This window comes from Sinocyclocheilus anshuiensis, unplaced genomic scaffold, assembly GCF_001515605.1.
Source record: "Sinocyclocheilus anshuiensis isolate Anshui unplaced genomic scaffold, SAMN03320099.WGS_v1.1 scaffold185, whole genome shotgun sequence".
Classification (NCBI taxonomy): Eukaryota; Metazoa; Chordata; class Actinopteri; order Cypriniformes; family Cyprinidae; genus Sinocyclocheilus; species Sinocyclocheilus anshuiensis.
The window spans coordinates 2,564,617-2,578,610 of NW_015539887.1; the positions used below are offsets into that span (position 1 = coordinate 2,564,617).

At 35.4% G+C, this 13,994-nt stretch overlaps 1 protein-coding gene across 1 annotated transcript in view; it reads right to left on the reverse strand.

The window, feature by feature from the left end:
- Nucleotides 1-13,994, reverse strand: part of LOC107685600 (collagen alpha-1(XIV) chain-like) — a 131,833-nt gene that overhangs the window by 20,634 nt on the left and 97,205 nt on the right. Inside the window, exons 33-39 of the mRNA XM_016482245.1 lie at nt 6,154-6,312; nt 5,348-5,425; nt 3,532-3,618; nt 1,621-1,674; nt 1,133-1,177; nt 922-1,017; nt 781-834 (exon numbers count right to left, since the gene is read on the reverse strand). Of these exons, the coding sequence (XP_016337731.1) occupies nt 781-834; nt 922-1,017; nt 1,133-1,177; nt 1,621-1,674; nt 3,532-3,618; nt 5,348-5,425; nt 6,154-6,312 (573 nt within the window). The remainder of the gene's footprint in view (nt 1-780; nt 835-921; nt 1,018-1,132; nt 1,178-1,620; nt 1,675-3,531; nt 3,619-5,347; nt 5,426-6,153; nt 6,313-13,994) is intronic.

Consider the following 13,994-nt stretch of genomic DNA (forward strand, 5'->3'; position numbering starts at 1 on the left):
ACATAGAAGCGCTGCCTCCTCTCACATGTTTTTTTTTTTCATCTCAATTTTGCTATTACCCCTTCATATTCATACCTCAATTACAATACAGTGGGCAAAGGGAGCAAAAACCCTCCCTCTGAAGCTTTACTTAATATTTGTGCTATTTATTTTTTGTACAAACAATTCTTTTGTCATTCATAATTCTTTTCGAGAAGACCAAACAAACAAGACACACTGCACCAGTGCGGTCTTCGACCCCAGAGTGTTAACCTATCAAAATGTATAAAGTAGATTTTTTTAATAACAAGTTAAACTTGGTTAGTTTTTTTTTTAATATTTACAGCCAAATGTTCAGTTGAAACTGATTTCTAAAAAACCTCATAATTCCTCCTGCCGCCTTAAAAAAAGATTTAGATTTTTCACAGAAGCGTATCTCAATTCTAAAACTTCTCCCTACCCACTGAGTCTAACAAGTGAGTTTTCAAACTAAGTTTAGGAAGGTTGAGTAATACATAAAGGCACTACTTGATTCTATTAGGCTGAAAACTGAAGGACACAATCTGTTTGTATTAATCGATTTATATTAAACAATTTCCTTAAATTCAGGATAAGCAGCACATACAGACACACATGAAGGACTTATCACTCACAAGCTACACACACACAGACACTCATGGGACTGTGATAATTATAACTCTCTGACAGAAGAGACAATGTTAACTAATGAGAGACTGCGTGGGTGTTATGAAGCTGTCGTGAAGTGCTGATGAGACAGGAGGGCGATATATTTTCCCTTACCTGAGGACCTGGCAGACCTATTTCACCCTTCTCTCCTTTTTCTCCTGGAGCCCCCTGAGGAGAGAGGAATTGAAAAAGAAAAGGCAACATTAATAAAAAGAAAGAAACAAACTTTGCATAAAAATCCAGTATTCAGCTTACCGGTGGCCCCTGAATGGACAGTCCATTCGGTCCCTGAGGACCCGGTGGCCCCTGCGGTCCTGGAGGTCCGATCTCACCAGGTGGCCCTTGAGGCCCCTTAAAAATAAAGTTAGGACATTATCTTAATAAATGTAGCCTCATTATAAAATCATCATGGTTTCATTGCCGGGTTTAATTTCCTCAATATAATTACGTAACGTTTCAGGCCTACCACCAGCCGGGCTGCTGAAACAAAGTGTGAATGCCCTGCAGTCTCCTTCTCCATCAGGAATGCAATAATCAAGGAAGCAAAAGACACTCGTCACAGTCTAGCTTGTGACAAACTTCTTAGCGGCGGTCATTTGGACCAAGTTTACATAAAACTTTGGAGCGTGAAATGAAATTATATCTGCCACAGCATGGCTTTATTTGGACAGAAGCATGATGTATTCTGTGAATGGACACACACATCTGGAGGGACTTTACTGTATATGAAACTACAGTTGGACAGAGAGACACAAATAAAAAAAGCGAGCTCTCTGAAAATCCAGAGCGAGGGTAAGATTTACTCACTTGTATGCTCCAAAAACAACACAGAGGCACATGCATTGTGTGTATTTCCACATTTTGAGTTCTTGTCCGGTGTCTATTCTTTTGGGAAATAATGACAACTCTGGGTGGCCCTGCATATGGGATACATAAAGCATATGTGTACTTTACCGTCAAGCCTGGCTCCCCCCGATCTCCTCTTGAACCTCTGATACCAGGACCACCCTGAGAGTCAGACACACACAATTAGATAAACACAAACTGAAAGACTCAGAATAAGCAAACACATTTTCTTAATGACCAGAGCTGGGGCATGTGTCAAAAAAGCAATTTTAAACACTGTCGCTAGCTCTGTTCCAAAGCATTGTGAGCTGCCTTGTTTCCTACATAAGCAGTGTGCTAACCGCCATGGACCCTCATAAGTGACCAATTCAGAACACTCTACAAATGAGACTCAACTAGCAAGAGTTTGACATTAGTATGCTGCTAAGTTAATACCACAATACTCTATGGTGGTTATCAACAAGGGGGGCGGAGCCCACTAGAGGTCTTCAGCAAACGTTCAAGGAGGCCTCAGGATGACTTGAAATACTGCAAAATTGGCTAGTTCAAAAATATCAGATTGAATCTGCCTGCAGTTTGGTAGAGAGTATCCTTGACCTGGTTCAAACCATATCCCGGCCGCTTATGACCCTCATAAACTCTTGCCCCCACTGCTGCAGGCAACCGCTAGTAATTTAACCCTGTTTGCACGTCTTCCTTTTCCTGTGTTTACTCTAATTGCATCCCCAATGGCCATGGCTGCAATAAGGTAGTTCTTATCACTGAAGGCTATGGGCAAATTTGATTCATGAGCTTGCTCAAAACACACTTAATAAAACCTGCTGGTGACGGTGGAAGCCGAGAATACGCAAGCATAAATATTCATTTGAAAGATGCATGTGATGACTTAACAGGACATTTTCGATTCATTTGAGCAGCCGGTGTAATCATAGGAAAGACTTCAGAACACATGACAGTAATATTAATATCAAGATGCAGGAATAATGTGTAAAAAACTGAAATGCAATCGTCTTCCTTGCAACCACCTCTTGGTCATGGAAATGGGTTTGTATGGATGAAGGAATCTATAAACGCAGACAGGACAGGAGTGGACTAATCGGTTTTGATAAATCGATCTCCTCGTAATGACTTTCTCGAAAGAACTGCTGTTTATACACCATGGCCTTTTCGAGGCCTCAGAAATACATTTTCCCTCAGGGTGCATACGATGCTGCCTTCCAAATGAGCTCATTTATTTGTTCCCGCCATATTGAGTTCAACCTGCAGCATGGGCTGAATTGAGCAATCTAATGCTAGGTCTTTTTCTCAATCTCTTAAGCAGTCTCCCTCTAGCAAGTCAGGTAAAGTATGACAGTAATTTGGTCAAAGTATGTAAGTTGACTTTAATGCTAAGGCATTATAGCAAGTTTGTCAGCTAAAGTATATTAGCTGGTTTTAATACTAAAGCATGATAGCAAGTCAGGTAAAGTATGACAGTAATTTGGTCAAAGTATGTAAGTTAACTTTAATGCTAAGGCATTATAGCAAGTTTGTCAGCTAAAATATGTCAGCTGGCGCTAATGCTAAAGTATGAGAACGAGTTTGTCAGTAAAAGTATGTCAGCTAGCACTAATGCTAAAGTATAATAGCAAGTTTGTCAGCTTAAGTGTATTAGCTACAGTAGTTTTTATGCTGGTATGAAAGCGACTTGGAGTAGCTCTGTTACCAAGCTGTTATGCTAAAATTAAGGAGCTAGATTTTATGCTAAAGTACATAAGACTAGTATTGACATCTGTAAGTCTGTTTTTTTGTGCTATGTCTCTTAAATTTTGATATATTATCCATATACTTATCTAAAAATAGTTTTTTGTCCTGTAAATCATGTTTTTGTACAAAAACTATCTCATTTCTAATTGGTTAAATTTTTTTATGTTGCAACCGTGTTACAAATCTCCCTGGTCTACACCCTCTATCATCTAGTTTAATACAGATCACATTCTAAGGTTGGCCGTTAGTGAGAGGTGAAACCAGTGGTTTTACCGGTGGTCCCGAGGGTCCAGGTGGTCCTTTGCTGTCCTGAGCACAGGTGCAGGCATGGGGCATGGCAGGACAGTCTTCTTCTACTCTCTGATGGAAGCACAAACAAAACAACATGCCGTACACCATTTCAAACACGGGACTATTTCCTCTCTAGGAATCTAACAGAACTTTATTTGTCCAAGTCAACCAAGGATGTCTGTGCAAAAATAATGACTTTTGCAAAAAAAAGTCATTAATTCGCAAGTGCACAAACACAGCAAGCGACCTGGAGATATTGTTCGTCCTATCCATGGAGGATTACTGCTACATAATTGAATTATTTGTAGAGTGGACATGGATCTTTAAAGTCAGGGACGATTGCCAGAATGGCCGGTTTGAGATCACTTATTAGAGAATATTTTTTTCAGCATTATATAAGTATCCAAAATGATACAGGACGAGAACAAAATAGTCATATCGCTAAGGCATCAGATGTACTCTATATTGGCAGTACATACAACTATAAAATCATAAAATTAGCCATCACAGCAGAGAACCTTAATAAATAATGATAGCTAATTACAAGGCTTACAGTCATTTTGTTAGCTTTTTGTTTTAGACTAGTCTTTTTTTTTTAGATTTAGCTTTCCAATATTATTTACATTATTAAGTTTTGTTTTCTTTTGTTTTTTACATATACAGTGAATGTTATTTAACTGTTTTATGGGGTCTTTACTCATTTCCAAGTCACTGAAATGCTAACAATAACATTGCACAATGAGTTGCTATTTTGACATTTTAACAGTGTTTTTTTTTTTTTATTACACAGTAATTTGCTGGGACAGCCAAATGTTTTAACATCTAAAGGGATAGTTCATCCAAAAATGAAAGTTCTGTCATTACTCACCCTCATGTCGTTCCAAACCCGTAAGACTGCTTGCTGTCTGTGCAGGGTCAGAGAGCTCTCGGATTTCATCAAAAATATCTTAATTTGTGTTCCGAAGATGAATGAAGGTTTTATGGGTGTGGAACGAAATGAGGGTGAGTAATTAATGACAGAATTTTCATTTTTGGGTGAACTATCACTTTAATTTGACAACTTTGTCTTTACATATGCCACACCAATATTTTTGGTAGTTCAAATAGATTGATATTTGAACATTATCTCTTAATCAAATATACGGTTAAGCTTATAAGTTGTAAAATAAAAAGGCATCAGTAATAATGAAAACATTGTCTCATTATCGTTTACAGTGAATTTCTGGCAATCACAGCTGCTAGTTTTTTGTTGTTTTTTTTAACAGTGCACTATTAGTCTAGAGATTTTGAGGCAAAGAGGATAAATCAGTGGATCAGCGCTGCTGGCCTAGAGGTTCAAATCCACCCTTACATAACTCTTTATTTTAATAAACCAAATTTGTTGTATGCCAGCGGATGTATATCAGAAGCAGGACCACATTTGTTTGTTGGACCTTTATTAGATACATTTCTGCCGCAAGCTATTTCATAAAGCTATTTTATATTAGCTATGACAAAAAGTGGTGGAAAGATGCCTAGGGCGATGATGGTCCCCAGATAAGGTTAAAGGCTTGTTACACTAATTAGTACAGCAATAATCGATTCTAAAGTAATTATGAACACTAAGTGTGGGTGATAGTATTGAGTGCTGATTGGTCATCACTGTATATTTGAGTTTTACATTGTAGTTAAGATATTTGGGGTTTCACCAGTGACAGAACTGCAGTATTAATGTAAGCTGATTAGAGTGTGGCTTATTCAGCTTGCTGATTGTATAAAACGGATATATTGTATAAAATACCGACTGGTCGGGTCTTACCAAGCCTGGGAGCTCACAGCACTTATCCCGACTGGCCCATGATGTACTGCAGACTATGTCAAACATCTGGAGCTGAAACTGTGGACAGGATCATAAAAACACACACAAACAGAGCAAATATACAAGGCTGTTGAATAGCATTCACTCATTTAACAACAAATGCAATTGTGATGCATTATAAATCTTATCAACAAACATTTTATGAAGTCTAAACAAATTGCAGGGGATCACTGTTGAGGATGAACAAAATCTAAATAAGCAGAAACTTTATGCATTTACTAACAGTCGTGCTTGAGATGTGTCTGATTATTTGTTTGGGCTGAATGACTGATTCTAATAGTTTTAAAACTTTTGCATGGTACAAACTCACATTACAACCCCCACCAGCATAATTACAAAGACAATTAGTCTCATCAGTTGTGCCGGCAGCCTCTGAGAAGAATAAAATCAGATGCACTCCTACACAATTAGACATAATGATCCACACATTCTGATGGAAAAACCAAAAAGCATAAAGTCTGTATTTACCATCTTAAACTGAGTGCCCATGCTTTGAATTCCACAAAATCATTATAAGGGTGAATCTGAGACGACGATTGTGCTTTCAAAGCACTCAGAGTTTCAGACCATCTTTAATAATTATCAGACTCCAAACAAAGACTCCACAGAAACATTCCTCCACTTGTATACTGAGTTCTTTGTGTCTCTATGAGACAAAAGCTAGTCCTGTTATGGGCTCAAATGATTCTTTCAGGCCTGGGTAAATCTCATCTTTTAGGATTGAGGCTGAATGGCTGTGGTCTTACCGGCGCTGAGTTATCTTTCTTTCCACGTGAGCGGACCATGCGTCCCAGAACCTCCACTCCATCAATGGTGATGTTCCCTGCGGCGTTGATGGATTTCTTTCCCACCGTTTTGCAGTCAATCACCACTTTAGCAGCGGTTTTGCTGATGGCCACATGAAGCTGGGTGAGATAGAAAGTAAAACGTAACATTTAATGATAGATTATAATTATTTAAGCAACAAGATATGTTGCAACAGATGTATTGTATTGAGTCATTAGATCTGATAATAAACTGCCCAACCATTCGACCATCAAATGAATCATGTGCAAAAATACTTTGTGAATGATATTATAAGGAATTAAGGATTGGATAAGCTTTTCTGTGTTTAGAACAGAAACTTTTCTATTTTTGCAACGATTTTCAAAAAGTGGTCAAAAAAGTGATTGGAACATGTTCCACCTGCCACACTTTTTCATTTAATTTAGTATTATTGTTTGAATTAAAAGATGCAGAAATTTTCTAATAAATTATACAAGGCATATTTGTTATATGTGATGGAACTATGAAGGGAACAGAATAACACCTAAACTGGCATTTACATAACACTAGACTTCTAATAACATTTCCAAAATGTCTTCCTCTGTGTCACGATGCACAGCTGGACAATCTTTTCTGATTTTTATAAATTAATTGCAAGAATAACTTTAATATTATCAATGATATTTGAAAATTATTATGTATGCAATGACTGCATAATATTTCATACATTTGAGGCACTTTTTTATTTTTATAAAGTTTTTAGGTGTTATAAATATTTTAGGTGTTTGATGTATATTTATTTCAAGTTATTAATTATTATGAATTTTATAATATATTTTGATCACCACAAAGCTTAATGTTCCTCTAGGAACAAAAAATAACTAAATGAACAGAAATTATTCAAATATTTTAAATGTAATGCAAAATACAAAAAAGTGGTGATCAATAACTATAACTATAAAACCTTAATGTATCAAATATGATATATAATAACACAATTAACAACAAAAAAAATGCTGTTTTGTCTAAAAGTATGTATACTTTTTTATATAATTATATAAAGTATGTATAAGTACAATAGTTTAATTTCAAAAGATTTTTCGGTAACACTTTACAAGGCTCCATTTGTTAACTATATTTAATGCATTAACTAACATTAACAAACAATAAGAAATACATTTGTTACAGTATTAATCTTTGTTAACGTTTGCTAAAGGGATAGTTCACCCAAAAATGAAAATTTTATGTTTATCTGCTTACCCCCAGGGCATTCAAGATGTAGGTGACTTTGTTTCTTCAGTAGAACACAAACGAAGATTTTTAACTCAAACCATTGCAGACTGTCAGTCATATAATGGAAGTGAATGGGAATCACGGCTTGTTCAAAAAAACATACACAAACAAAACCAAATTAAACCCTGCGGCTCGTGACGATACATTGATGTGTAAAGACACAAAACGATCGGTCTGTGCAAGAAACTGAACAGTATTTATATTGTTTTTTACCTCTGATTCACCGCAATGTTCGAACTGTCCTGAGCGCGTTCTCAACAGCAGGCGCGTGAGGCATCTTCTTCTTCTTCTTGCTTTATGGCGGATCGCAGACTTAAAAATGCATTACTGCCACCTATCTCTCAAATGGACCATTGACACTCTATCTACAATCTCAATTAGGAGTGTCAATGGTCCACTTGAGAGATAGATGGCGGAATGCACTTATAAGTCTGCGATCTGCTGTAAATCAAGAAGAAGAAGAAGACGCATCATGCGCCGGCTGAAGAAGAAGACGCGAGCGTGCTCAGGACAGTTTGGACATTGTGGTGAATCAGAGGTAAAAAACGATATAAATACTGTTCAGTTTCTTGCACAGACCGATCGTTTCGTGTCTTTAGACATCAGGGTATCGTCACGAGCCGCGGGGTTTCATTTGGCTTCGTTTGTGTATGTTTTTTTGACTCTCAAAGTCGTGATTCCCATTCACTTCCATTATATGACTGACAGACTGCAACGGTTTGAGTTAAAAATCTTCGTTTGTGTTCTACTGAAGAAACAAAGTCACCTACATCTTGGATGCCCTGGGCGTAAGCAGATAAACTAATAAAAATACAACTGTTCATTGTTATTTCACGTTAGCTCAGGTCCATTACATTACATTAATTAACTTTTGATTTTATTTGTATTACTAAATGTTGGAATCAACATTAACTAAGATTAATAAATGCTTTAGAAATGTTTTTCATTGTTTGTTTATGTTAACTAGTTAACTAATGTTAACAAATGGAATTTATGTTAACTCATTAACTCAACTTATGAAACTCTTTTACAGAAACATTTAAGTTCACTAATGCACACCAGTGAAAACCAAATCAACCTTGCCGTGTCTACATTCAGTGTCTCTCCTGATTTATTGTCAATCAGATGAGAGAACTGTAATTGTCCATAACAACCACCAAAACTCAAACAGAACAAGCTAATACAGAGCTAGCAAAAGTTCATATTTGTATGTCAGAGTATATTTCGGTATGAGACAGCTCACATCGCCTGTTGATGGATTTGGGGTCTAAAACTCAATTTTCTCCAGTTCACTGAATGCAATTGTAAGTGCGAGTGTGCTGTCAGACAGGCGGGCTGATAGCAGACTCAGACCAAGCTCATTATTGTGAAATCTCACATCAACGTCAATTATAAAGCATTATGAAGTGAGGATGTTTAATGCTCAGAAATTAAACTTCTCTATCAGGGTAGAAAAAAAACAGGCTGAGACAGATGAAATTTGGTTAAGTCTGTGAGGTGCTACGCTTGTGTTTTGGCAAATATGGATTTTCATACTCAATATCACCTTCCATTTTCTGAGCGGCAGGTGTTTCTGCAGCGAAAGCCAATTAGATTGTGCAGCTGCATCAGTGACATGCCGTTTAGGCAGGGACGGGTCCATGTGCTACATGTGTTTAACCTGACAGTGGGGCTGAGAGTGTTTATGAGTGTGTCTGAACTGGTCTGCTGTTGTGTAATGATGATCTTCTAAGCAGGAGTGGCTGCTGATGGTCACATCTGCCTCCTGATCAGTTTCAGGATAATTCTGTTTCCAACATGATGAACTGGCTCATTTCACACAGCAGGCTGTCCCCATTTCAAACATACAGTGATTGTTTGTTAATCTGTATTTTTGGCTTGTATGGTATTACTAGCAGGTTAGTATGGTTTATGCTTTTATGTGTGTGGGTATGTGTGTTTGTGTGCATTATTTAATAATACTTTTAATAATGTAATATTTAATAATAATATAATATAATGTAATGTATATAATTTAATATAATATAATAGTTTCATAATACAATAAAACAACACAAGACAAAGAAAACTGCTTAAGAAAATGTTTTTCCCAGTGTTCGCTTGTCTATTTTGTCTTTCCTCAACTTTGTATCATTGGCAGATCAGTGGAGTCTCTCTTTTTATGGCCTAAGGGACAGACCCAGGCAAGCATTAGAGACAAAGCCCCTTCAGTTCATTTGACGGCCATACTCATAACGCCCCTGGGCAGCTTTTTCAAGTTCTGCAAGTACAGTCCTATCTGCTTGAATTGTGACAAAGCAAAATCTGTTTAATCGTTTGTCAAGATCACATTTAAATAACGTGCTTCAAATAACAATTAAAATCTGACAACAACAAAAAAACAACAAAATTAAACTAAACAAAACAAAGAAAAACAAAAACAAACAAAACAAAACCAGCCTCTTCAGCCATAAAATTATTATTAGTTTTTATGCTGCTTTGGTTTTTGCTGGTTAACAAAATAGTCTTTTTGATACTAAGTTGATTGTTTTTTTTTGTTGTTGTTTGTTTGTTTTTTTAAATTTTGAATTCAGTTAAGTTTTTTTCCCCTCAATAAAAGCTGATGGCAAGTATTCATTACCATTATTACTTAAAATGAAGAATAATTTGACTTTACGAACTTGAATTGGATTTAAGGATGATAATAGTATAGTAGGATAGTAATAGAAAGATAATAACACCAATGACAAATTTCGGAAATAACAACAACAACAATAATAATAATAATAATAATAATTTTTGATACTAAGTTGATTGTTTTTTTTTGTTGTTGTTTTTTTTAATTTTGAATTCAGTTAAGTTTTTTTTCCCCTCAATGAAAGCTGATGGCAAGTATTCATTACCATTATTACTTAAAATTAAGAATAATTTGACTTTACGAACTTGAATTGGATTTAAGGATGATAATAGTATAGTAGGATAGTAATAGAAAGATAATAACACCAATGACAAATTTCGGAAATAACAACAACAACAATAATAATAATAATAATAATAATTATTATTATTATTATTATTATTATTATTATTAGATGTGTCAATACAATCTCAAAACAAACAATGTATCATATTATAGTAAAATCCATGGATGGATGGATGAATGAATCAGTTCTTGTTGTAGATGTAGAAACATCTACAAAGCTAGCATGTAACAAAAGAACATTATGAATGTGATTACACATTATTTATCACATGCATCTTTATATTTCTTCATGACGTATGCTGTTTATGAACAAGTGTTGTCAGAGTAGCAATGTTTCACTCAGTTTGAAACTGCTTGTGTCAGCACTTCCTCCAAATGTATTCCACACAGTTCTAACCTTGATTCTAAATGCACACAAGAGCATAAAAGTACAGAACACTACCAAATAACTTCCATAAGATGAGCATGTATCTGAAGCGTAGCAGCATCCACATGACTTCCTCTCATGACCTTACAAAATCGCAACCATTGAGCACTTGGTTTTAGAAAATGTGGAATAAGTCATGGTTGAGAGGAACGAGGTGCTTTTAATAGAGGGCCAACGAGAGTCCTAGACCCTCTGAGCTCTTCCAAGTCAGGGGCTTTGTTTAAAAGCCTTCATAACAACTGAAGCCAACTGTGCGTTACTTGGGGTCAGTGGTATTGAGGACAGCGACTGCCGTACAAAAAGGGTTTACATTGTGGAAATCAGATTCAGCTGTGGCCAGATAAACTCTCAGCTTTAGCCACAAGTGCCGAATACGGAGCTCATTAGCAACTACAAAATGAAACCGTGCCAACTCAATGCTGTTGCGGCGCTCTATAAAGCAGATTATATTAGTTTGTGCGCTGAACGCACACTTAAATGCAAATAGAGATAAATTAATGTAGCGTGTCTTAGTTTGCATTTGTCGCTCTGTTAAACACGGTTTGTGTTTATTTTTCATATTTGTGTCATTCTCAAATAATGGAGATTTTCTGATTTACAGATTGCTGAAGTTTTGGACTTAATTCAGTTTTCTCCCATAAAAGTGATGGTTAATGTTTATTTTGACATTATTAAACATCATAATTGATAATTTGATATCTGTTCAATCATTTTATCTCATTTTATTTAACAAATAAAGAAAGAGATTTCTGAGATTCTAAGTGTCAGTATCATCTAAAAACACACTAATTAATCAAAACTAAATACTTAAATTACAACATTAAGTCCTTTTTTGTACTGAAAATCTTTCAAAAGAACATTGTGACAGCAGTGTAACAGTACAATTAAAAACAAGTAACAGTGATATGGAAAAACCCAGCAATTGGGTTGTTTTGACCCAGCGGTTTGAGTTAAATGTTTGACCAAGCTGGGTAGTTTTATTTACCTCAAAATTACTATATTTCTTGCTTAAAATGAACCCAAAGTAAGTTGGAAATTAACATTTATTAATATGTTTAATAAATGAACATTTAGCAATATGTTTAATAAATAATAATTAAATAATAATAAAAGAAAACATTTATTAAATTGCTTATTAATAAATGTTCACCTTTTGATTATTACCTATGCCTCTAGTAATTAAGTGTCTGATTTTAAATTTCCAACTTATTTTGGGTTCATTTTAAGCCAGACATATATATTTATATATTTAAACAGTTAAGTTAAATAAAGCTACCCAGCAGGTTGGTTAAACATTTAACCCAACTGCTGGGTCAAAACAACCCAATCACTGGCTTTGTCCATATTTAACCCAACTTTGGTTGTTTTTAACCCATCATTTTGTGTAATGGCACCTTTAAAATAACCAATATTTTTTTACAAATGTATTTTTACATTAAAATATAAAATTACAAGTAACATTTTTTAAATAAAAAGATGTAAATAAATAATAATGTAATTAATAAAATTAATTACTGTAGTTCAAAAAATCATTTATTTTAATTCAGTAATTTAGTTCAATTACAAATTAACCGAAAATGAACATGATTATGAATAATTTCATAAAAATTCACTATATGCATATTTAGGTTCATACATTGAACCTGAAAGAACTTTTCTAGAATGTTTTTGTATTATCAAAATACAGGTTTATAAAATTAATAGTAAAGTTTAACTAAAGTTTAAAAATGAGACTTGTAACTTGTAACTTTTTATAAGTTAGCACGGTATAATGCTAACTTATAATGTCATACAAGTGGTATAGCAGATGAAAGGGACAAGGATTTTTCAGGAATCTGACAAATTCAGTTAATCTTATATTAATAATATGGAGTTTCTTGAAAAGTCGAGAGACATGTTTGTCATCAGAATTTGAGAATGATCCACATAAAAGTATAAAAGTTGTCTTCAGAAAACTATTGAACGAGCAATAAAAAAGAAAATTCTTCAATGAAGGTGTCTAAATTCTACTTATTCGCCACCATTTAGATGAGACAGGCAGAGATTTATTTATTAATTCAGGATCCGGAGCGGAGACGGTGCTGAAGTAATCTGTTTTACTCACAGACTCTAATCTTGACGAGCTCTGCCAATAGGGATTACCCTACAAACACATCATAAGTGATGTCGGGAGAATACTTGCTCATAAACACACACGCCACTGCATCAAAGGCTGCGGACGGCTTGTCATGCACTCAAAGGTAGAACACACTTGGCAGGAAAAGGGAATTATAACCAGACAAGCAACACACAGAGCCTTGGAATACATCAGACAGCCTCTCAAAACTACTGGAGGGCGGAAGAGTGATAGAGAGCTCTGCACCAGCATGGATGTGAAGAAAGAATAAAGAAAATGAACAGGACAGGGCTATCATAAGCCATTTTCATACTGTCAGGACTCTGTAGTGCATGCCCTGGGTGAAATAATAATTGAAATTCCCCGGTGTACATTTTAGAAACATGGCTGACAGCATCACTTCCTGTTTGTCATTGACCCCCAAAGGAATCTCATAGAACTTTTAACTGTTTTTGTTGTATAAAAATTTGTGTTATGTTTAAAACTGGTATATATGTGAATACATTATGTTTTTATCTTTTAGTTTTTACTTTATTTTAATTCATTTAGCTGAAATTAAGTTAATATAATAGTGTATTTTAAAGCCTACTATGTTTTTTCCCCAAAAGGATGTGTGAGATCAAACAATAATTGGCAGATTGAACAAAATGTAAAGAATTTAAAATGCAAAGATGAAATCTGAAGGTCAGAAAGCGTAATTCAATCATGACAACTCTCGGAAGATTTTAGCATGGTGATGGATATGACAATGTTAATGTATTTGGTCTTGGCGGAATAGATCTGCTACGCTGCTGCTGAATTGCTGCTGCTGTTGGTTATTGTTGTAGTTGTAGATTATTGCTGCTGCTGCAAGCTGCCAGTGCATATGGTGATACGGTGCCTTGAGTATTTAAGACATACTGCTGCTGCACAAATAGCATATAAAATAACCCATAGCAGATCTATACAGGTGGAGCTGGGGAAGGTGGAGGGTTTCAGAAAACTCTGAAAGCTCGCTGCAGGAATCTCAAGTGAATGCTAGCCA